The 22,851-nt window shown below is 39.6% G+C and overlaps 1 protein-coding gene across 9 annotated transcripts in view; it reads left to right on the forward strand.

Annotated features, from left to right (window-relative positions):
• Positions 1-22,851, forward strand: part of DAB2 (DAB adaptor protein 2) — a 52,735-nt gene that overhangs the window by 14,880 nt on the left and 15,004 nt on the right. For 7 of the 9 annotated variants that reach the window (XM_033421223.2, XM_033421220.2, XM_033421226.2 and 4 more), the window contains exons 2-9: positions 15,193-15,385; positions 16,366-16,505; positions 17,209-17,307; positions 19,000-19,131; positions 19,612-19,692; positions 20,126-20,152; positions 20,401-20,454; positions 20,840-20,902. In XM_033421223.2, the coding sequence (XP_033277114.1) occupies positions 15,295-15,385; positions 16,366-16,505; positions 17,209-17,307; positions 19,000-19,131; positions 19,612-19,692; positions 20,126-20,152; positions 20,401-20,454; positions 20,840-20,902 (687 nt within the window). In that variant the 5' untranslated portion in view covers positions 15,193-15,294. The remainder of the gene's footprint in view (positions 1-15,192; positions 15,386-16,365; positions 16,506-17,208; positions 17,308-18,999; positions 19,132-19,611; positions 19,693-20,125; positions 20,153-20,400; positions 20,455-20,839; positions 20,903-22,851) is intronic. The other 2 variants (XM_033421224.1, XM_004265973.3) reach the window with 1 other exon arrangement.

The following is a 22,851-nucleotide window of genomic DNA, read 5'->3' on the forward strand; positions in this document are numbered from 1 at the left end:
TCTTTGGGAAGTAGCAATTCTTTTGTCTCTATATGAATTGATGGTTTATTTAGTTAAGGCATTTATTGCCTTTTAAAATACCCAAACTGAGTTGTTTATCAGGCTACCAGTGTAGGTTTATAGGAAACAGCATACTGCATTGAACATTACTTTATGTAAGTATAAAGTTAAGACACTGGTTACTTCTTCAATCTTGCAAAATAATATCTAGGTCAAAAGTAAAAAAAAAAAAAATTATGCTGGACCTGGGGAAGAAAAATCTCATTTTCCTAGGCTCCTACAAGCCATTGGTTAACGCCACCCGAGGAACTTATCTTTAAAAAAAGAGAAAAACAGTAAATGAAATATTCAAGACTTGAGCCTTTGAAAATGGTGTATAATGACATAACCAGGGCAATTTTCTTAGATACCTTGTTTTTATGCAGCTGATACAAATTTGATTTTTTTCTCCCTTTCTCCCAGCTCTGGAATGATTTTAATATTAGAAGAAATGACTTAAGAAAACAATCCAGTGGAATATATATGTTAGAAAACGTTCAAAGTCATTCTTTAAATCCCAGAATAAACTTTTCGAAATCTGTACAGATTAAGGTGATACTTGAGATCTTTCCTTGTGTTCTTTGATTATTGCAACCAAGAAAGAAAATCAGTAAGCTGTATCTTCATTTTCTAAGAACTCTTAACTTGGTGCTCTGAAACACCACCTCCATTATTTTAACTTTATTTGTAGAATCACTTAAATGATTGCCAAAGGTGGAATAGAAATTGACTTCCTGAAAGCTTCTTTAGATTAATAATGGTTAATGTTTGGAATCATTTAGGGGTGGCTTTTTCCCGAAGGCTTTAGTAGATACAAGGTTCCCTGAATTACTCTTCCAGACTTGCCAATTGTACACCATGATCCCTAAGGTAGATGTCTAGACATGTTTGTGGAAGGGAGGACCAGTTAATGGTGATGACTTACATGATTGTAACAGGTAAAATTTTGGTTGCATTCTCATGAATTTATGCATAGAATTCATGAAACAAAACCTGTCTCACCTACTTAGACTTTATACGCGGAAGTCTGATATTAAGTGGTAGGATTTTTTCTTGTAATTGGAACTTCCTTTGCTCATCTATCTCTGCAGTGAATAAACCATATACAGATATTTCAATAAACTAGAACACTTTGTTACATACATTGTTCAATGTAGTTGCTTCAACTGTGAAGCAATTAAAATCCCAAATCTGTTTCATTTAGCATGAGTTAATGTGCTGCCATATAGAATTTTTCCATCCCTCAGTTTAAAAATGCACTGACTTATCCCCATGTGCTTATTTGGTCCAATTCAGGGGTTCCCAACCCCCAGCCGCGGACTCGTACCAGTTTGCAGCCTGTTAGGAACCGGGCCACACAGCAGGAGGTGAGTGGCTGGCAGGCGAGCCACGCTTCATTTGCCGCTGCCCATCGCTCATTACCACCTGAAACGTCTCCCATCCCCCATCCCCCCATCCCCCCAACTCCGTGGAAAAATTGTCTTCCACAAATCCGGTCCCCGGTGCCAAAAAGGTCAGGGACCGCTGCAATACCATTTCCCAAAAAATGAGAGAATAATGATGGCGTGTGAACCTTAGTTCAAGTTCAAGGATGCTTGTGCATTTCCACCACTTTGTCCATCTCACTCTGCAGTAGCTTTTTTTTTTTTTTTTTTTTGGCTGCATGGCATGCAGGATTTTAGTTCTCCAACCAGGGATGGAACCCGTGCCCCCTGCAGTTGGAAGCATGGAGTCTTATCCACTGGACTGCCAGGAAAGTCCCATGCAACAGCTTCTTAGAGTATTTGTGTGCACACAAGTTCAAAGCAGGTGGGCTAGCTATTTCAGACCATTTTTGGAACCTGTCTCCTAAATTTTTAGTACTTGAGTAGAATTAATATATCACCACAAGAAGCAAGAAAACAAGTTGGCAGACTCACCCTTCTCCTTGTCTAACAGAATCTGCAAGTACCTGGGGATTTCTTATCTGTTAACTTATCTAATTTGGCCAGCAACCAAGCAGTAAGCAAATGAGCCTATATGCTTATTTCTTCTGGACGAGTTCCCCTGGCCTTTTAGATAGCATTCTGGAGACTTCCTAACCTTCGGCATGGTAGAGCACTGGTGTCGGGGGGGGGGTGGGGCAGAGGGCTGGTTATCAGGTTCCTGGTTCTCTGTAAACCTGAAATTCAACAAATAAATAGAAAGTCCCTTTCTATTTTTATTATTTTTTAAAATATTTACTTATTTATTTGTTTGGCTGCATTGGGTCTTAGTTGCGGCACACAGGATCTTTGTTGTGGCGCACAGGCTTCTCTCTAGTTTTGGTGCTCTGGGCTCCAGAGCGTGTGGGCTCAGTAGTTGCGGCACGCTGGCTTAGTTGCCTCACGGCATGTGGGATCTTAGTTCCCCGACCAGGGGTCAAACCTGTGTCCCTTGCATTGGAAGGTAAATTCTCAACCACTGGGCCACCAGGGAAGTCCCCCTTTTTATTTTTAAATGACTCCTTTTTCCTTCATCTTGTTTGAAAACAACCAAATCTTCTCTAAGGGAAATCAGCTAAATCATGAAGATATCCTTTGACTCGTATATTGAATTATGTTTTGGCTTCTATTTTTCTCTGTGGATTTCACTGTAGTAACTACTAAATTAACCAGGTGATTCAATCTATGGTTTTTATTAGTAGGCTTTTCTCAGAGATTTGCATTTTTTCCTGTTTCTCCTCCTTAGGGCAGTTTACACTAATCACTTTGCAGTAGCGTCTTTCTCAGGCTACAATAAAAGCTCATTTTTAAACGGTTAAAAAAAAATCCTTAAAGTGATAGTTAATATATTCAGCACACAGGTAACAGTAAGTGTTTTAAAAAAAAACCAACCTATTCTTATCTATGGGGTTAGCAGGGCTATTGTCATTCTTGAAGATGAAGCCCAAATGCCCTGTTGGCTGTAGATATCTTGCCCAACTAGAAGAGATTGTGTCAGACGTGGAAACAGGAGCCAGTGGCAAAGTCTCTCATGGAAGGTTAATACCAACTCTAAGGGTAGATTGAACACGAAAACAAAGGGCATATTCTACTGAAAAGGCTACTCAGAACCAGAGATAACATATTAGAATCAAATAACTTAAACTCATCTTATGTTGGGTCTACATAGGTATAATAACTTTTTTCATGGTTTTGGTCTATGTACAGAAATGTAACAAAAAAGAAGTCCTGACTGTCTACACACACTTACTACATACACCTCAGTTTGACTACTCTGTCCAGGTGTTACAAGGCAGCTGGATTCTTCTTCCTTTAAACTCTCCAAAATACAGCACATCTCTGAAACGTGAGTTACAGAAAGATACAGAAACACTCAAGCCATGGCTTTGAAGATTATATGAACGTGGGGCTCTGCCTAGGAACGGAAACCACGTTGGAATTTAACATAATTCAGCCAGGTTACTAAAGAAGAAACTAAATATCAAGCAGTGTTTCTTGCACTGGTTTTGGAAAGTTTAAGATGACTTGCCTGCTTTTAAAATGGCCTGATATGGTATATCATAAAATAATCCTACTAGTGTATGTTTGTTTATAGCTTAATGTTTAAAATACAAGTGCCTTATTGTATAGTACAGGAAACTATACTCAGTAATTTGTAATAACCTATAAGGAAAAAGAATCTGAAAGACCATATATATATATATATATATATATATATATATATATATGAACTGAATCACTGTGCTATATACACCTGAAACTAACACCACATTGTAAATCAACTATACTTCAATAAAAAATAAAGTAAAATAAAAAGAAATGCACACATACATGCATCAAAAGATACGTAGTAGAATATTCATAGAAGCACTGTTCATCACAGCTCCAAAGTGGATAAAATTTGTGGTGTATTCATACAATGAGATATATGGCAATGATAATGAACAAGATACAACATGGCTGGAACTTCATAAATATTATGTTGACTCAAATAAACCAGACACAGAAGCAAAACAAATTTTTTAAGTAAATAAATAAGATGCAGGTACTTCTAAATAACGTGCTTTCTTGAGCTCTTCTAATATCCACGTGGACTTTCAAGATGACTATTGTAATGGCACTCAAGTAGAAAGTGCAACATGTTTAACAGTTAAGATTTACATATGCAAGCATCATAGGTGAAATCACAGAGGGGCTCAAATGAATAAACTGTGTATCCTGAAGTCCATGTGCTAGGTGTTGCTACATGGCTGGGCTGACGTCATTCAGATTATTTCATTTGGGAACGAGAAAGCACAACTTGATACTGTGCATGCTAGGAAACAAACTGCTAAGATTCATTTGTATGATTTATTTAAAAACTAGCTTGGAATTAGGAAGAGGGGTGAGTTTTGGTAGAAGTATGTTAAAGTAACCTGGGAAGGATAGACATGAAAACGATGAAGTATTTGCTGGTCAGCTGGGTAAGTACACGTAGATATGAGGGAAGATTATTGAAGGTAGGAATAGTGTCAGTGCATTGGCCCAGAAATCAAATGTGCAATGACAATCCTTTTCCCTCATTCTGATTCATTGGTATTTTGACTACATTTTCCTGTAAGGGACAAGCATAATATCCACTGTACATTTAGATGCCAAATTCAAAGTAAAAATCATGTGTTTTTGTGTTTTTGTATCATAATGCTTCTCAAATTATTGCCTCAGAGGCCCTGCGATAGAAAAATTCCAGAGGCTTCCATGTTAGTAGTTTTGGCTTTTTTTTTTTTTTTAATTTCAAACCCTAAAATATTTCATATAAATTGTTCAATCCTTAGAATACTCTCTTCCCTTGCCTTTAGGATGGGAGGGACGCAGAATGAAGTGTAGTGTTCTACTTTACCATCTAATAGTACAAAATAGAGTTCTTCTAAACTCAGATTTTAAAACTGGTTTATTCCATCCACCCATTCTGGTTATCTCTGAACGTTTAGCTTTTCAGAATCTTATTCCTTCCACTTGCTTTTTTGGTATACTTTCTGGTTACTATCGCTTCATAACTAGACCAGACTCGGTGAGGACCCCCTTCTGTCACTGTCAGCGTGGTGTTCGCAGCGTTATGACAGCACCAGTGTGAGCTACTGTGCTACCACTAAACCATGATGGGTTTGGCCACTAACGCAAGTGCTCTGGTGACTGAGGCAGGTGCTACTCTCTCAGGTCCTGCAGTGGTGACTCAGGGTGGGGGGAGACCTGCTCTGCAGAGTTCCATCATGTCCCCACAGGCCCTCTAGTCACACAGCTCGTTCAATGTGCTCATACATATCGCCCACCAGCCAGGGTACTGAGGCCTGCCCAAAGTGCCAACATACCTTCTTGGCTGGGTTCGATGGGAACCCTGACATTTGAGCCCAGGTCTTGAGTCTAGACGTTTTGTCTTCTACTCGTTCCTCAGACATAAGGAGTTTTTCCACCCCTCCCTCCCATCTCTGCCCACACACACCACCCCATGTTGGACCACTTCAATCCACTGGCCATTTCCCAGAAATGTCTTGGCTTGGTATACATATTTACCCACTAGATCGTCAGCCTTTGTCAAGCCTCTCCTACCCCCTCAAAAGCCACACTATCCTTTCCCCCAGAACAATGGATTCCTAATAGCCTTTCCTAGAATTAAAGGGAATCACTCCTAGCTCCTTCCATAGGTGACTTGGTAGCTCACTAATAGAAAGAGAAGCAGCTAATAAGGTAGTTCAAGATGATACTTAATATTATGAACTTCACTCAAGGATGCAGTCATTACCTTACCAATCTCTCTTCACCACATAGCTCCTGAGAGACAAGTGAAAAACGGACAATAGCAACAGATAAGGAACAAATACCACATCGTTAGGGGGATCAGGGCCCAATAACCACCAAATGCAGAGCTCTGGTAAATCTAGGTTGAAGCACACTGCACACTAGACCAGAAATCCCCCATTCTCTTTTCCATGTCAAGTTGCACCCACTACATCACCCTGCCCAACTCGCTCGAGATATACAGAGCACATGTACCATAGCCTAGTTGAGCCAGTCCAAATGGTCCCTGGTGTCAGGGTTACCACAGCTACCCCAAATGATCCAATGCTAGCAATGTAAAGCAGTGGCACAAACATGATTTTCAAATCTCCAAAGTATCAATGTCACTTCCTTCCCTTTGTAGAAGGGAGCTAAAGGATAAAGTTGGATTTCAGTTTTCCTATTCTGTTCAGTCTAAGCTGGAGGAAGTCATACTCAAAAACTGGGGTAGAATGATTAGCTGAGATGTTAAAGTTGAGATGGGTATACTCACTCATGTCAATTAATCCAACCCCAAGCTTCATGTGTCTGTATTCACAAAAATTCCACACAGCCCAACGACCGCAGAGATATTCCAACAGTACTTTCTCTCTTAGAGTTTGATTAGGTGTAAGGAGGGATTCTAGAATCAGTCTGCTATGCCTTTGTTCATACAAGCATGTTAACTTGTGCCCAGCTTGCCAAGAGGCTAGAGCATACTCTAATTGTGAATCTGCACATTCTACTTTTTCTAACCCTAGTAAAGTGTTCAAAATAACAGTCATGGCACTGAAACAACTAAGTAATGTGATTGCAAAATTGATTGTAAATAATACTTCAGTTAGACTAGTGAGCTATTTTTAGACATTTCTAGTGAATCTGCTGCATTGCCCAGTCTAGAGAATGGGCCTTCATTCAGAAAACATTAAGCTCCTTCTTAAAGCCTTAAGCTCTCCCAAACACTTTTATTATGATGACTATTCTTTAGGCCCTGTTAGGAGATACTCCTAATAAAAAGTTATTTTAAAAACAAAATGGGTGGAGGTGAATACAAAATTAGGAGAGGTCATAATGAGTCAAGAATAGTGGAAAGGGCTTCCCTGGTGGTGCAGTGGTCGAGAGTCCGCCTGCCGTTGCAGGGGACGCAGGTTCGTGCCCCGGTCTGGGAGGATCCCACATGCCATGGAGCGGCTGGGTCCGTGAGCCATGGCCGCTGAGCCTGCGCGTCCGGAGCCTGTGCTCCGCAACGGGAGAGGCTGCAACAGTGAGAGACCTGCGTACCGCAAAAAAAAAAAAAAAAGAATATTGGAAGTTGGAAGTTGCCAACTCAAGAACTCAAACTTCCTATCGTGCTTTAAAAACAACAACAACAACAACAAAAAACCACTAAAAGGCCAAGCCCTGAATAGTAGAGAATGTACTGAAATAATGTGAATTCTTTGATCTGTGGGTTGCATCTCAAACCTAGCCAAATACTTTCTTCCAAGCAGCCAAATTAACATTAATGAGCCAGTTTGACCAAGCAGGACTCCAGCTACATAGGCAAAAGAGAATCCAGTGACAATGTATCATTAGACCACATAAAATCCTTTTTCTGTTTTGGTTCAGAAAACATCTATGAAAGTCCATGTTCAAACTATTCTGCTAAATTATCTTCTTGTTGTTGGCTTGGTATATCTACTAAATGGGAGGTGTTCTTGGTTCAGTCTCTATATCATGGGCCTTGTACAGCCTTCTTAAAACACAGTTTTAAAAAAAAGCTGACTCGGGCTTCCCTGGTGGCGCAGTGGTTGAGAGTCCGCCTGCCGATGCAGGGGACACGGGTTTGTGCCCCAGTCCGGGAAGATCCCACATGCCCCGGAGCGGCTGGGCCCGTGAGCCATGGCCGCTGAGCCTGTGCGTCCGGAGCCTGTGCTCCACAACGGGAGAGGCCACAACGGTGAGAGGCCACAACGGTGAGAGGCCCGTGTACCGCGAAAAAACAAAAACAAAACAAAACAAAAAGCTGACTCGTACATCTCTAGAAATAAGACACTAGAGTCTCATTTTAGGATCTAGATTTCTCCTGGTACCAACTCTTATCCACAACCAGCTGTTTAACAGTTAGACAAGTTATATACTCTTCCTTGCCCTCAGTTCCCTAATCTTTATAATGAAAGTGTATGACCAAATTATTCCCTAGGTCTCTTCCAGCTCAGTAGTCTAACCCACTTGGTATTTCTTTAAGGGGACAAAGGATTATGGAAGTTAGACTACTGTACCTCAAAGTTGTCGGTACATTAGAATCATCTGCGAATCTTGAAAATATATTTTGAAAATATATATATTGGTGCCTGCATCTCTTCCTTCATGGATTCTGAACTAACGGATCTGGGTGTGACATGGACTTCAGCGTCTTAAGAGCTCCACATAAAATTCCCCAGGGGGTGTGAGGTAGACCTTCTCAACTGCCAGTGGTAACGATGTAGGCTGAGATTTGACTCAGGATTCATTAGAGCAGGCCTCTCTGCATAACTTAGAGTAGTTTTTATGCCCACAGTCCTGTTCCTGTCAGGACCTACCTTAGTCACAGAAGCCAGAGTTGGACAGGATGTGGCTCTAACAGTGTTTCTTCTTACTAGCTGTTCACCTATTGGCCCTGCTTGTTCTAAAATCGTTTAAACACTTGCTGTGGAAGAGCAGTGTTGGCTACAACACAAGACTGCCTACATGACACAGTGTCCATGAAACCTAGCTGTGATTTAATCACAGCTGCCATTTGTTGAGCACTTTCTGTATGGGAGGCACTGGGGTCTCTACATCAGTTCTTACTGATTTTTATAACAACTCTGCAAGCTGTATTCCCATTTTACAGGTGGAGAAATGAATATTAGATAAGTTGCCTCAAGCCACTGTGCTAGAAAGTAGTGAAAGTATGTAAGATTTCTAAGCCTGAACTCTGAGCTGCTATACTATCTCACCTCTACCCAGAATGAACTGTCTGAGGAACTCTTAACTCTGGTCTGACTTGATTCCAAAAATAGGGGAAAATTTTCTGGTTCAGAGCTTTATAGGTCCTATCAGTCCTGCAGCATCCTTCCTAGGGGTTAACAGCAATGATACGTGCTCTCTGTAAATGCGTAACTAGTGTATACCTCCTTGACTTAGGCATGTTTTGTTCCTGAGGCCCCTACAGCAGCGTCAGCATTTACAAGAAAATCTCGTAAGGACTCCTTTTCAGTGTGTGTTAACATAATCTTATTTCCCCAGTTAAATAGGCTGCAAAAATCTTACTGTCTACTGTCAACTTGGCCTTTGCGGAGAAGAGTAAACCTTCCTAAAAGCATAGAAAGTCAAGCAGTTAAAGGAGAATAGCTTTACATCAAATACCAGAAACTTGGCTGCATCATTTCTGGCAAGGTCCCTTATTCTCAAAAGGCTACTTTGAAGATAGTGGTGAAGGCTGTTTGCTGCCCTCTTGGACCTCGAGATCTGCCCTAGAGGTTAATATTTCACATGTCCTAGTTCATTAGCTCAGCTGAGACAGGCATAAAGTTCCAAAGGACAAGAAAGCACATTTCTGACCTGTACAAAGTGCTGGACACTAGCAAAGACATTTATGTTGCTTTGTTCTTGATTCTCCTTAACTCGCTTTCCTGTGTCTATTTTACGTAGCTCTGTCCGGAAAGTTAATTGATATGTTAAAGTCAATGGGCTTATGACTTTGAGACCATCTGAAAAACTACAGGTTAAAATCAGTGAATTAAAAAAAAAAAAAGTTAAGTGCAGCAGCATATATAGTAGGAAAGGGAACACAGATCATGTTCAGTTTGAGCCCAGCGACTTATTAGTGGTTGATCTTGTGTTACCGAGTCCATTTCAGTATTCATAAAATAGATACACAGTCTATTCCATAGAGCTGCCAGGGTAAGTGTTTTAAGGACTTGGTAGGTTAGGTGTTTGTGCCATCCCCCTTAACATTAAAAACAAGTCCTCTACCATTTGTGGAATGGGGCTACCGTTAAATAAGTTCTTAACTCAAGTTATTCCTTTTACCAGCATTGAACCTGACCAAGAAAATATCTCTCTGCTCAGGATAATAGGTGAAAAGATAGACTGGGAGGGAGGTGGCAAACATGTGTCATGATATTGCTTTAGAACGCTGTAATCATTAATTAGAATCATTGCTGATACCAATACACTCCTATTGGTGGAAAAGGTAAGGAGGAATAAGGAGGCACCAGCCAAATTGGTCCCTACACAAATTTGTCCCTTCTGAGTATTCCAAAGTGATTGCATGAATCACTTTAAGTGCTAAATAAACTATAGCAGATTGTTTTCTAGTGCAAAGGACATAGTCATCTGAAGATGACTCACACAGTCTTCTGGTATACATTTCTCAGAGCCTTCTCAGAAATCCAAAAAAAACGTGTTGCAGAATCTCTCACGGTCATCTGATTCTTGTGCCATGGAAAGGGCAAGTCCCCACGTGGTTTGTATTAAGTCCAAAATCCAAGTTAGATATCTTCACTCAAATGAAGCTAATTTTATTGACTCAGCATAGTTTCATTTACAACTTTCTATTCTATATTGGCCTTAAAAAGGAGTCAAAATTGATGGGGAGCTCTTCGTGTGACCTTTTGTATATGTTTTTGAACTTTAATTAGTAATCCCTTTTTTATGATAACATCCCTTGTGTGTCTGTTTCCTGATTAGTTTTTGGTCCTTGATCAGAAGAGTCCCTGGGACTAAACCCAGTGAATGAGAAGGACTAGACCTGCTGGTTGTCCTACACCCACTTGTTCCCCTTTATTAAAAAATCCCTTAGCTTAGTGCAATCTAGACACTTTCTTCAGCAATGCCTAGGTTTGGGAAAGCAGTCACGGGAAATTGTAGGGCATCTTTTGGCCCCCAGGTCCCTTTTTCACGCCCAAAGCCTTTCCAAAAATCAGTTCATTATAAAACCTGCTAAAGGTTTTATGAGCACAGCTGACAATTCTGTAACATTGTTGGAAGGATTATGCATTTGAATTTTAAACACTGGATTTAAGTTGATGATTCCTACGGAGGGACCTAAGTCTGGAAGCAAGACTTCTTCTGTCTACCACATGTCAAATGGTAACTTGGACATTTGGGAAATCTGTTCTGTGGAGAAAGAATGTTTATCACTCTGGTATACACATAACTGGATGTACACTTCTGTTAAAATTTTTCGATAAACTTTAATGGTTCTTTGTAAGGGGATTTATCTTTGAGTCTTGGAGCCTATGGGCAGAATCTACCTTCCAATCATTTCAGGGAGCATGGATACCTTTTAAATTGTATGGCCTACAATGGAGACCTGCCCTTGGCTATTACAACCCACCATACACATCCATCTTCTTCAAGCAATAAGCTAAGATGCTAAAGAAACCTTTTCTCCCTACTTCTTTCTCCCTTGCCCCTTGTAACTGCTCATCCCCAACAGTGAAAGGATATAGTCAAAAGATACCAAGTACCTTAAAATAATCCCAGTGCTGTGAAAAGTTGTAGTTCAGTATCTAACAAGAGAAATTTTTTGCTGTAAAACCAAGGTAGCACCACTCATTTTAGAGCTCTTCCATTTTGGCCCTGTCTACCAACACCAGATTTGATGCTGGTTTTGAGTTATAAGGTTGTTATATCTTGTATCACCTTTATGACTAAACCGCACACCATTCCCTCTCTCAAGCCCCCTCAAAGTGCTCTGTGGCGCTTCTCAAATTCCATTAAAATACTCTCACTTTAGGACAAAACTTCCCATGTTTAATGAGCTAATAAGTCTTTTCTTCTCAGAAATAATATGTATGCTACAGAAAAGTATGGTATCAGCTTCAAAGGTGAGTGACAAACGTTTATGCCAGGTTACTTTCCAGCCAGAATTGGAGGGGAGGAAGGGAAAGTCTTCAGGGACAAATAGGTAACTGGGATGGGCAGGAAAATGGGGGAAAAGGGAGCTATGCTAATTTGAAAAGGGAAGGAGTCAAAACCAAAATGTTTTCTAAAAGAAATGAGAAGTATTGGGGTTTCTATCCAAGAATGAAAGAAAAGGATGTTGAAGATAAGTAGGGGTAAAATATTTGAGTCTCATATATAAAGTGAAAAAGTCTCAATCTTTGTCCTAAATGCAAGGGGAGCCCCAAGATTAAGTAGGAAATCTTTCAATGTTATTCTAACATTTAGGGGGCTTCATCATTTAACAACAAAAATCCGGATTATCCCAATTCAATAAACACAAGCCATGGACTGGAGCTTCAGGGTGGTCATGGGAGCAAAAAATGGTGGGAAAAGGGCTCTCAAAGAGGTGTAGGTATCTGATGCATGCAGTCGGATACCCCCAAAAGGATGAAAGCGAAGTAATTGGATTTGGTCAAGAGAGCCATTAGCCGCTGAAGTTGACTTCCTGCGACTAACGTTAAGATGAACAGTCCTATGAGGGGAAGGGGGTATGAAAAGGTGGAGGATAAGTGCCCATCAATTTTAGATGTTTAGATCATAAGATGATAACTGGAGGACTACAGGGTCACACAGAAGTGTTTTCTTTATTTCTAAGATGAGATGAGCAACTGATAAAAGAAAGGGCCCACTGGGGAGAAGGTGAGGATGCAGGAGGATGAATGTTGATGTGTCTCCTTAGATCAGAGCTTATCTCACCTCCTGACATTGTTAATGTGGGCAAATATCCTCTTGATTTGGGATACGTTTTCTGAAATTAAGAAAATGATTATTGGCTTCCTGACATTAGAAGAGTGTGGATATGACAAAGAGATTTATCATGTTGTCAGGAAATAAATCTTGGAACCATGAAGCCAACCAAGGCACACAAAATAGAGGTGTTGTATTAGTTTCCAAGGGCTGCCATAACAAATTACAAAAAACTGGGTCACTTGAAACAACGGAAATATATTCTCGCACAGTCTTGGAGGCCAGAAGCCCCCAAATCAAAGTGTCACTGGAGTTCATTCCTTCTGGAGGCTCTGAGGGAGAGCTCATTCCATGCCTCGCCCTTAGCAGCTGGTGGACATTGGCAGTCCTTGGCATTCCTGATTTGTAGGTGTATCAATCCCATCTCTACCTCTGTCTTCATATCGCTTCCTCCATGTGTCTCTGTGTCTCAAACTTCCCTTTGCCTTTCTTTTATAGTGACATTTGTTACAGAATTTAGGACACTCCCTAAATCTAGGATGATCCCATCTCAAGAGCCTTAACTTAAAGACAATTGCAAATACCCTTTTCTCAGATAAGGTCACATACAAAGGTTCATGGGTTAGGACTTGGATGTATCTTTTTTGGGGGGAGGTGAGGGGCACTATAAGTATATAATAGAGCACCTCTGTAGCGAACATGAGGCTTCCCATGTGAGACTCATCAGTGTAGTGTTTAAGGAACTCTGGCTTGGGGCCAGACAGCCTGGGTTGGAGACCTGGTTTCAACTTAGCAGCTGCGTTGTTTAAAACCTCTGTGCCTTGGCTTTCCCTCTGGAAAAGTGAAATAATACTGTATCATAATACTCATAGGGTTACCATGAACGTTCTGCAGTTAATACAGTTAAAGGGCTAATGGTGCCTGGCCCCCAACTAAATCTTGAGTAAATAAGGCTTTGAGTCCCCTATAGTCTTCACCTGTAAATAGACTGCCTCCCCAGCCACCTACCAGTCAGGTGTCTTTGGGCAAAATTAACTACTAATGGGACTTCCCTGGTGGTCCAGTGGGTAAGACTCCATGCTCCCAATTCAGGTAGCCCGGGTTCGATCCCTGGTCGGGAAGCTAGATCCTGCATGTTTACCAAAACTAAGAATCTGCATGCCACAACTAAGAAGCCTGCATGCCGCAACGAAGATCCCACATGCTACAACGAAGACCCGGCACAGCCAAAATGAATAAATAAATATTAAAAAAATTTTTTTTAATTTTTAATAAAAAAAATTAATGACTAAATCTTCAAATGAAATAATTCAGATAACATTAATCGTATACAGGTTTGTGTAATTGTGTATGTATGTATTTTAAAAGACTATTAAGATTATAAAAAATGAAGAGAGCTTTTGGGGGTAAGATGAATGTACCAGCCCATTCATGGTCTTCACAGGATTACAACACCATGAGTGGCTTTTCTTTGCTTTAGTCTTCAGTTCACATCGAAAGTTAACCTTTCCTAGCGCTCTCAGGAGCTGTGTAGAAATTTTCACTCCTGGGAGGTGAAAGAACCTTTTGAAATGTTAGTTTTGACTTCTGTGTGCTAGCAATGACGACTTTTTTTTTGTTTTACCTACCGTGATACATAGGGGAGCTTTGTGGAGCACATACCAAAGGGTTCTGAGGATAGTAATACTAAATAATAGCACAAGATCTGTTCAATGAGACACCCCAAAAATCCATTCTTTCCCTGATATGTGCGTTAGTGTCAAAAATGGATGGCTTTTAAAATACAGTGCTTAGATAGCTCTGGAGATCATGTGCAGAATCTTAATACTTAAAAAATATTTATCTATGAATAAGATAAAATTCATAACTCTCCTCATCACTCTCTATAGAGTTACATGATTTTTTGAGGAACCAGAATTTTTTTTTTTTTTGCGGTACGCGGGCCTCTCACTGTTGTGGCCTCTCCCGTTGTGGAGCACAGGCTCCGGACGCGCAGGCTCAGCGGCCATGGCTCACGGGCCCAGCCACTCCGCGGCATATGGGATCTTCCCGGACCGCGGCACGAACCCGTGTCCCCTGCATCGGCAGGCGGACTCTCAACCACTGCGCCACCAGGGAAGCCCAGGAACCAGAATTTTTAATGCCCAATTTCAGATGCCAGTTGCAATCTTCTCAGCTCAGCATTCAATTTATTTAAACTTTGCTATGAAAACTTATTCATCTACGTGTGACACGTTTTGATCCCTATCTTTAATACTACATTTTTATGCCAAAGTTCCAATATGAATTTCTGAGCTAGATAATAACATTATTTTTAAATTTTAATGAGATATCGTTGATTTACAATATTATATGTTTCAGATGTACAACAGAGTGATTCACAGTTTTTAAAGATTATACTCCATTTATAGTTATTATAAAATATTGGCTATATTCCCCATGCTGTACAATATATCCTTGTAGCTTTTTTATTTTATACATAGTATCAATAGTTTGTACCTATAATCACATTAAGTGTTATCAGATATCAACTACTTAAAGAAACATCTGGTAAATACCCTCTTGGTATTTTGGAAACTACAAAGGAAACAGTCCTACCCACTCCCCTGCTGTCAGAGTTCAGTCTAACAGAGAAGAAAGAACAAAATGAGTCTGAAGAACTATGCTCCCAAATCACGGGTTGTGGGTCTATTAGGACATAAAGTCTGGGTTTGCTATGTTATGATCTCATTATGCCTCTAAACTCTGCCCACAGGTGTCTGCAGCAGGTTATGTTTGTTTGAGACGTCTCCATCGGGGATCGCTGGGTGTCACTAAGTGTCTGCTGGTGCTGGAGTTGGCTGTCTGCCTCCTTGCCATGTCTAACGAAGCAGAAACAAGTGCAACTAATGGTCAGCCTGACCAACAGGCGGCACCAAAGGCACCGTCAAAGAAGGAAAAGAAGAAAGGTATGAAGAGGTCCTCTTGAGGCCAATGAGGGGAGCTAGTGGTGGTTACCAGTGACGAAGTGTGACGTTCAAGGCAAAGTAAGAGCTGGCCCTTGCCTTAATTCAATCTCAGCCAAGTGTCAACTTTTCCTAAACAAGAAAGTAAGACTTTGGCAGAGGAGATTGGTCCGATCCATATACAATAAGACGTATCTCTGAACTCTGTGGTTGTACCAATTTGGGTCCTGCTGGGAAGCTTTCATACATCTTGTTCAGTTGGGAAATGCAACTATCAAGTATTACATGGTTATCTTTCAGTAACCTATATACCACTTTGCTTTACTGAAGTAGCCGTTTTATAAAAAATCAAGATCTTTATTTTATGACACCCTCTTCTTTTGACCTGAAGTACCACTAGAAAGTGTCAGCATCCTTAATCATTCATAGTTTGAGAATATGCCGTGATTTCCTTGCCTTTCATGTCCACGCTTTAGAAATGGGAATGAGAAGAGAAGCAGAAGAAGTTATAAAGATGGATAATTATCTTAGTTATTTCCAAGGGAATTTACCCACAATTCTCTTTCACTTTATTGACAGTTCAACGATGCTAGTAAATTGTGCAGTGGCTTATTTTCCTTTCATTAAAAAAAAGTATTATCCTCCTTATATTCTTTTTAAAAATGATTTTTAAAACTATGCTGAAGAATATCCCCCAATCCCATCTCACATATTCCCGTAAGTTTCCCATAACTCAGCCCAGTCTGCATCTTTAAGAGTTTATTTTCTCTCCGCCCCAATGCCATACACAGTTTTACACAGTGTGATTTTTTTTACTCAAAGGAAGTAAGGATAAGGGTAGAATATTGCATACTTGATCAATTGTAGAATAATCAAGATATTTACTACTCAGATTTTTAGATCCTGGGGCATATTTGGTCATACCTGGGGCTGATATTTCAATACATTTATAAACTTTATCCTCTATTTCGTTCTTTTCTCAGGCACTGAAAAGACAGATGAATATCTTTTGGCCAGATTCAAAGGGGATGGTGTGAAATACAAGGCCAAGCTAATCGGCATTGATGATGTGCCCGATGCAAGAGGGGATAAAATGAGCCAAGATTCTATGATGAAACTAAAGGTAAAGGGGAAAAGCATACTTTGTCTCTATCTTAAGCAAATATGCAGCAGAGGAAATGATATTAGAAGTTTGTATTTACCTATATCTCAATTATTTGAAAGAAAAACTTTTCTAATCATGTAATTGATCCAGCGGTGCTGCATTTTATGAGAAGCCATGAGTTTGTTTGCATATATTGAGTGCTGTCTAGAGACCTGATTTAATCAAGTGTAGCAGGACCCTAGATGCCTTTTCCTTTGAGAAGACCAACTTTCTGAGCCTGGAAGTATTCAGGTAAAATTCAGGAGTCGGCTTCAAAACTGGTGTTCTTTAGTGTTAGCCCTTTGGTTTTTTAAAAATTTTAAATTCTAGTATTGCCATGCTGTGAAACTAATGAAGGAAGTAATACTCATTAAATAAGACAAGGCCTAGAAGGAACATCTTTGAATATGTTTGAAGATCTCTGGTCCAGTCTTCTTGTCTTTGCCAATGACTGTTTGGAGGCCAAGGGAATGAGGACTTGTCCAAGTTCACAGAGCTGACTAGTAATTGCCTGGCTCAATGCCTTCTATTTCATCCTGCTGTCTCTTATGAAAGATGCCTAATCCTTTCATAGATGGTAAACCAAGCTGAAAACAAAGCTGATTGCCTTCTAAAATTTTAGAGTCAGAAGCATCATAGGGTTCTTTTAACTAGATTTTTCTTGTTTTCCCAATTTCATCAGGGAATGGCGGCAGCTGCTCGGTCTCAGGGACAACACAAACAAAGGATCTGGGTCAACATTTCTCTTTCTGGAATAAAAATCATTGATGAGAAAACTGGGGTAAGAATTCACTTTCACTGACACCTTTCTGACCACCTGAGTCTGACAAATAATTTGTGACATAAATTTCAGCTCCCCTCTTCCCTTTTCAAAATTCTGTAGGGAAAAAAAAAAATTACATATTACTGAACTCCTCCAGAAGTAACAGGCAAAAAACAGATAGGATAGGAGGTGAGGGGTCAAGATACTTTATTTTGAAACTTTTTTCCTATAATAGATGCGGACCTCAAGTCTATAAGTCTAACCTAAACACTGGTATGCCATAGATATCAGTTAGGTATTTTTTGGACCAAGATATACAGCACGAGATCAACTAACCACTGGTTTGTGATGCTATCATAGATCTATGTATGGGTCTCATTTTAATATAAGGTCACGGGTGAACTTACTGGCTAACCAAACAGAGAATACTATCTGAAACACATCTTCTCTTTTCTCTCCTTCTCTCTTTTCCCTTCCTCTTTACCCCATAGATGTAAGCTTGCTCATTTTTTGTGGTTACTCTTATTCTATCACATGAACTCTCCTGCTTATTTTTTGTTTGTTTGTTTGGGCCTTATCAAAAGCTATCATACTTCAAGTCTTCTGGGACTCTTTTCCCTCTACTCAATATAACATCATCAGATTCATCTGCTTAAAATGTTTTTCATTGCTGCACAATAGTTTATTGTATCAGGATACTGTGGGAAGACCTCAAGTTACTATTCAACCCTTCCTAGAGATTCCCATTATCTAATATGCAAAATCCATTGGTCAAACTTAGGGCTCTGGAACCCTGGTACACGCTCACCCACCCTGCTGTCCTCATGCACTTCTGTCTCCACTGTCCCTTAACTTTTGCCTCTTGTTTTCACAAGCCTGCCAGAGAATGGTGGCACTTTTCCCACACAAGCATTCTCTCACTCCCAAACCTCCTAAGATGCCCAATCTAAACTTTTCAGTGGTCTTAGGTGCTTGGAAACAAAAGTCAAGACACATTCTGAGCATCTACAAATATGCATGAAGAGTTGAGCCCTACCATCTACTTGAAAGGGTCAAGAGAAATGGGGGAGGGGAATAGCAGGGAAAGCACTGCTAAACCAATAAGCCCTGCCACATGAAACTCCTGTATAATGACGTGGACATCTGTGTGATGTTGACAAATACTTGATGACAGAATCTGGTGACTTCCAGAATGTATTGGGGGTAACTGTACCAATAATACTTAGGAGGGTTCTCTGGCCAGTCTGAGGCAGTCAAAGGATCCTTGTGAACACTCCTCTAGCTTAATTATGCTATTCACTTGAGTTTGTTGAGTTGAGAAAGTAGACCTCCCTGGAATGCTTTAGAGGTGATATGTTCCATCTTCGCTTTAGAAATTCTTGGTCTCCTAATCCTCAGTCCTTCCTTGCGATGTGGCATCACGTCTTTGGGATAGAGAGAATCAAGTATAGATAGTTTAAGAAGGATCATTCTTTCTATTTCTGTTTTCTACTCTTTGTTGTTAGGTTTTTTGTTTTTTGTTTTCCCCTTTTGAGCCCGTCCTAGCAACGATAAATGTAGCAGTAACCTTCAACCAGGAGTGAAAAAATCTTCAAATGTTTTAGCCTTCTCATATATGCCTTGGTATCTGATGCTTAGTTGTGCTCCAGAGAGAATCTACAAATAGATTCTAGTTTTCTCAATACACCATTTTTGATGTCCCTTTTTTAGGTAATAGAGCATGAACACCCAGTAAATAAGATTTCTTTCATTGCCCGTGATGTGACAGACAACCGAGCATTTGGTTATGTATGTGGAGGGGAAGGCCAACACCAGTTTTTTGCCATAAAAACAGGGCAACAGGTAAGCTCTAAGCTTTGAGGTATACCTGGAGGGGGACTTGAACATGAGAGTGTGTGTCTCTCAACTAGAGAGCCTGCTGGAAACAATTGGATGTAGGAGGACTAAACAGTACCTCAGAGGATGACTATCTTTAATTAGTCTAAGGAATCTTCTTTAAATGTCATTGATACCCATGTAGTGTGTAGCATTGTTAGAACGGACCTTCTCATAAGATCATTGCTGATTTTAGAACGATAGTCAATTATTCCCAGAAATCTTGAAAGGACTTGGAAAATTATCATTGTGCTTCTTGTTTTATCTAAGTATTTTATGTATCTGAGGGTTGGGGTGGGAGTGGTGGTGATCTTCCACAAACCAGGGGAGGGTAGGAAGGAGCTTTAAGAGAAAGGAAGGAAACATTACTAATCAGAACTGATGGGGGACAAAGGGAAGAAAATAGTAAGATTAAAATTCTGATAAAGATGCTTTCTCTCGCTTCAGGCTGAGCCACTAGTTGTTGATCTTAAAGACCTTTTCCAAGTTATCTATAATGTAAAGAAAAAGGAAGAAGAAAAGAAAAAGGTAAGTACTATCTAATACAGGCTCTATTAGACTTAATACAACATTCAAGACCATGTCTGAACATTATGTGAACGCATGGCCTGCCTGGAGTGTTGGCATCTATGTGGCTCTTCAAAGTATAGAAAGTGATATAGTTTTTGTTCTTCCCAATAGGGCAATGTTTGGATGTTATAGTTAGGCCCTTCTGATTTCTAGTGCCTGACTCTTGTATTTTCTCCCTATAAACTTCACATTGATTCCAGGACTACCAAGTCCAATAACGCTATTCAAATCCAGTATTGATATGAAAAGGGGAGGAGAATGTAGGGCAGAAATAATATGCAAGACTCTCTCTTGCTTTCTCTTTGTGAACCCATAGGTATATTTATTCCTTTATTTAATTCTCTTTAACTATAATTTACTAAGATCACTGAATTTGTGTCTTTCTTTTTAGATGGAAGAAGCCAGCAAAGCAGTAGAGGTAAAACCGCATCTTTACTTCTCGTGAATTGCACGTGTGATGTGTATAAGCCCTTGTTTGCCACCTGCCCAAGCAGCCTTCCCTCCTAGTTTTATTACTATGTGTTCATGACCCTTCTGGTCATAGAAGATGTACAGTTGAATGACTAGTGCCAAAATCTAAACTTCTTAGCAAGCCAATACACTAGGAAATTAAACTGTGTAGGGAAAACTCACCAACTAAACCTTTAATATTTGCCATCTTTTCAGAATGGGAGTGAGGCCCTAATGAATCTTGATGACCAAGCTTGCAAACTGAAATTGGTACGTATGTGATTTTTTTATGATTCTTACTTACCTGAACACGGGATTTGCTTCCTAAAGATGTTGTTAATAAAATCCAGTTGCGACAACTCTTTCCCTAACTGTTAGTATAACATTTATGTCAATATACAAAGTGATCTTTTTAGTAAACACTTCTGAATCTAATCCAAATACTTCTTTAAAAGTGTACATCAGGTGGATTTGTTTGGGGACTTGTCTACACTTCCTGACCTAAACAACCTAATATCAAATCTGTATTAGTTAAGTGAAAATCCAGTTGTGACCACTATTTTCCTAAACTTTAGTTTAGGAAACAATTACAACAATATACAAAATCATCTTTTTTAATAGACACATCTGAATCTAATCAAAATACTTTTTTAAGGGTGTTGACCAGATGGATTTGTTTGGGGACATGTCTACACCTCCTGACCTAAGTAGTCCAACAGTAAGTGTCTGTTTTTAAATTTGCAATGTAATGGAAATGACATCTATAACTCAAACTGGCAATTAACCAGAAATCTTGAGCATCTCATTGAAACTTGGAAGGTGACTGCTGATTTTTCTGCATAAAGTGTAAATGGCTACTAGAACAAATTTGCATCTTAAGTCACCACGGGAGCCTATCAGCACTACTTCAGATACATTAATATTGCTTAGAAGTTAAATCTGAGCAATAGGTCAGGCAATGTAGTCCATCTGGGTATTACTTAGGATCAGAGGAGGAGCTGAATATTAGTCCTTGGTGTAAGCCTACTTGAAGGAAACGTGTTTGTTAGATGACTAATTGTATAGACTCCTGGTCTCTTCATTTTTTTTCTTTTTCTATTCTTTCTGTTGTGATTTAGCAGCATAAGCTTGGTGTAAAATAAGACTTAAAACAAGAGGCTCAGTTATATTTAACCAAAGCTTGTCTTTGTTAAAAAAGTTGCTCATCCTTTACAGGATATTGTAGTATATCAAGTCTTATTATTATTGATCTGTAACAACTCTGTGAGAATGGAGCAGTAGTTTTCTTTCCAAATAAGGAAGTGGTGATTCAAAAAACTCTCATTTACCCAAGCAGAGGTCCAGTTTCAAGGCTTAAGCCTAAGTCTCAGACCTTCCAAAACAGTCCTCAAGTGAAATTGCCTGTAATTTTGAATGACTTCTTACAACTTATTTTATTTATTTAACAGTTTCTTGAGTACCTGCTGTTTGCAGGGCACAATGTCAGTGACATCATGGAGTTTACTGTCTAGCAGGGAGACCAACATTAAAACTTATCACAAAGCCTAACAGTTGATGTTACTTACAAGGTATTTATCCAGTTTAGAGGTTCAGGTAATGCCTCTGAGTAAGTGAGTTTCTGGACTTGAACATAAAAGATGAGAAGGCAATAACTAGACAAAAAGGGTATCAGTCTAGAACGTTGGGGAGAATGTTTATCTAGGGGTCACTTATATCAGGGAATTATCAAGCAAGCCTCTGTGACCAAGAGGGTCATAGGAATTAAAGCAGCAGCAGATTGAGGACTAAAATTCTCACTTGCTGGAGTACTGCAGAGAATGGCATGCCTATGCGATTTCACACAAATGCCCAGGCCCAGTGAGACGGGTAGGAGCAGGGACTGCAGACCCTCTTCTCTACCCCTCCTTTTATGAGAATCACAATGCATAATATAGCGCTTAGAGATCCTAAAAAGCCCGCATTAGAGAAGCCCATTTAATGTTCTTTCAAGTAGTGAGTCCTAACTCGTTTGTCTGTAAAACTTTTTGTAAAACCTTATGTTTGTCTGTAAAACATAAAATGTTTTTCGTAACATTTGTTACCATTGTAAGGATAAACTTTTTGAAATACCAGATTTGATAATCCTGACAGGTCCATCGTAGATCTGAGGTTTTTTGATTCCTAGGCAACTTTGCCCCTCCTCCGTGAGTAGCTCCCTTCCCAAATTAAATTGACATCTGAATGACCTTCATTCCAAGTATTACTGACATTGAAACCAGTAGTATATTAAAAGAGATCAAAACACTCAAGCTATGATGTAGAATTCCAGTGGGATAGGCAAGGAGGCACTGACTGTTTAATCTGCTTCTGTAGACTTCTAGAAAGTTCTAAAAAAGGAAATGAAAAACAACACGAGTAATCTTGAGTCTCATTATTATGAGACCTTACGCATTCTAAGAATTTTTGACTTGTTGAAATAAAAGGCAAGTTTTAGCTAAACTAACAATAAATTAAAATGATAAATACCATCAAAGTGATGGTATCTGATAAGTAAAAGAATGCTAATGGCGCTAATTATGTGCTAGTTAGACTTTGCCAGTGTGTTCTTACATACTGACTCCATATTCATAGGTCATGAAATAGATTTATCTCTACTTGATAAAACCAGCATGTTTAAAAATTTTGAAA

Source organism: Orcinus orca, chromosome 3, assembly GCF_937001465.1.
Source record: "Orcinus orca chromosome 3, mOrcOrc1.1, whole genome shotgun sequence".
Classification (NCBI taxonomy): Eukaryota; Metazoa; Chordata; class Mammalia; order Artiodactyla; family Delphinidae; genus Orcinus; species Orcinus orca.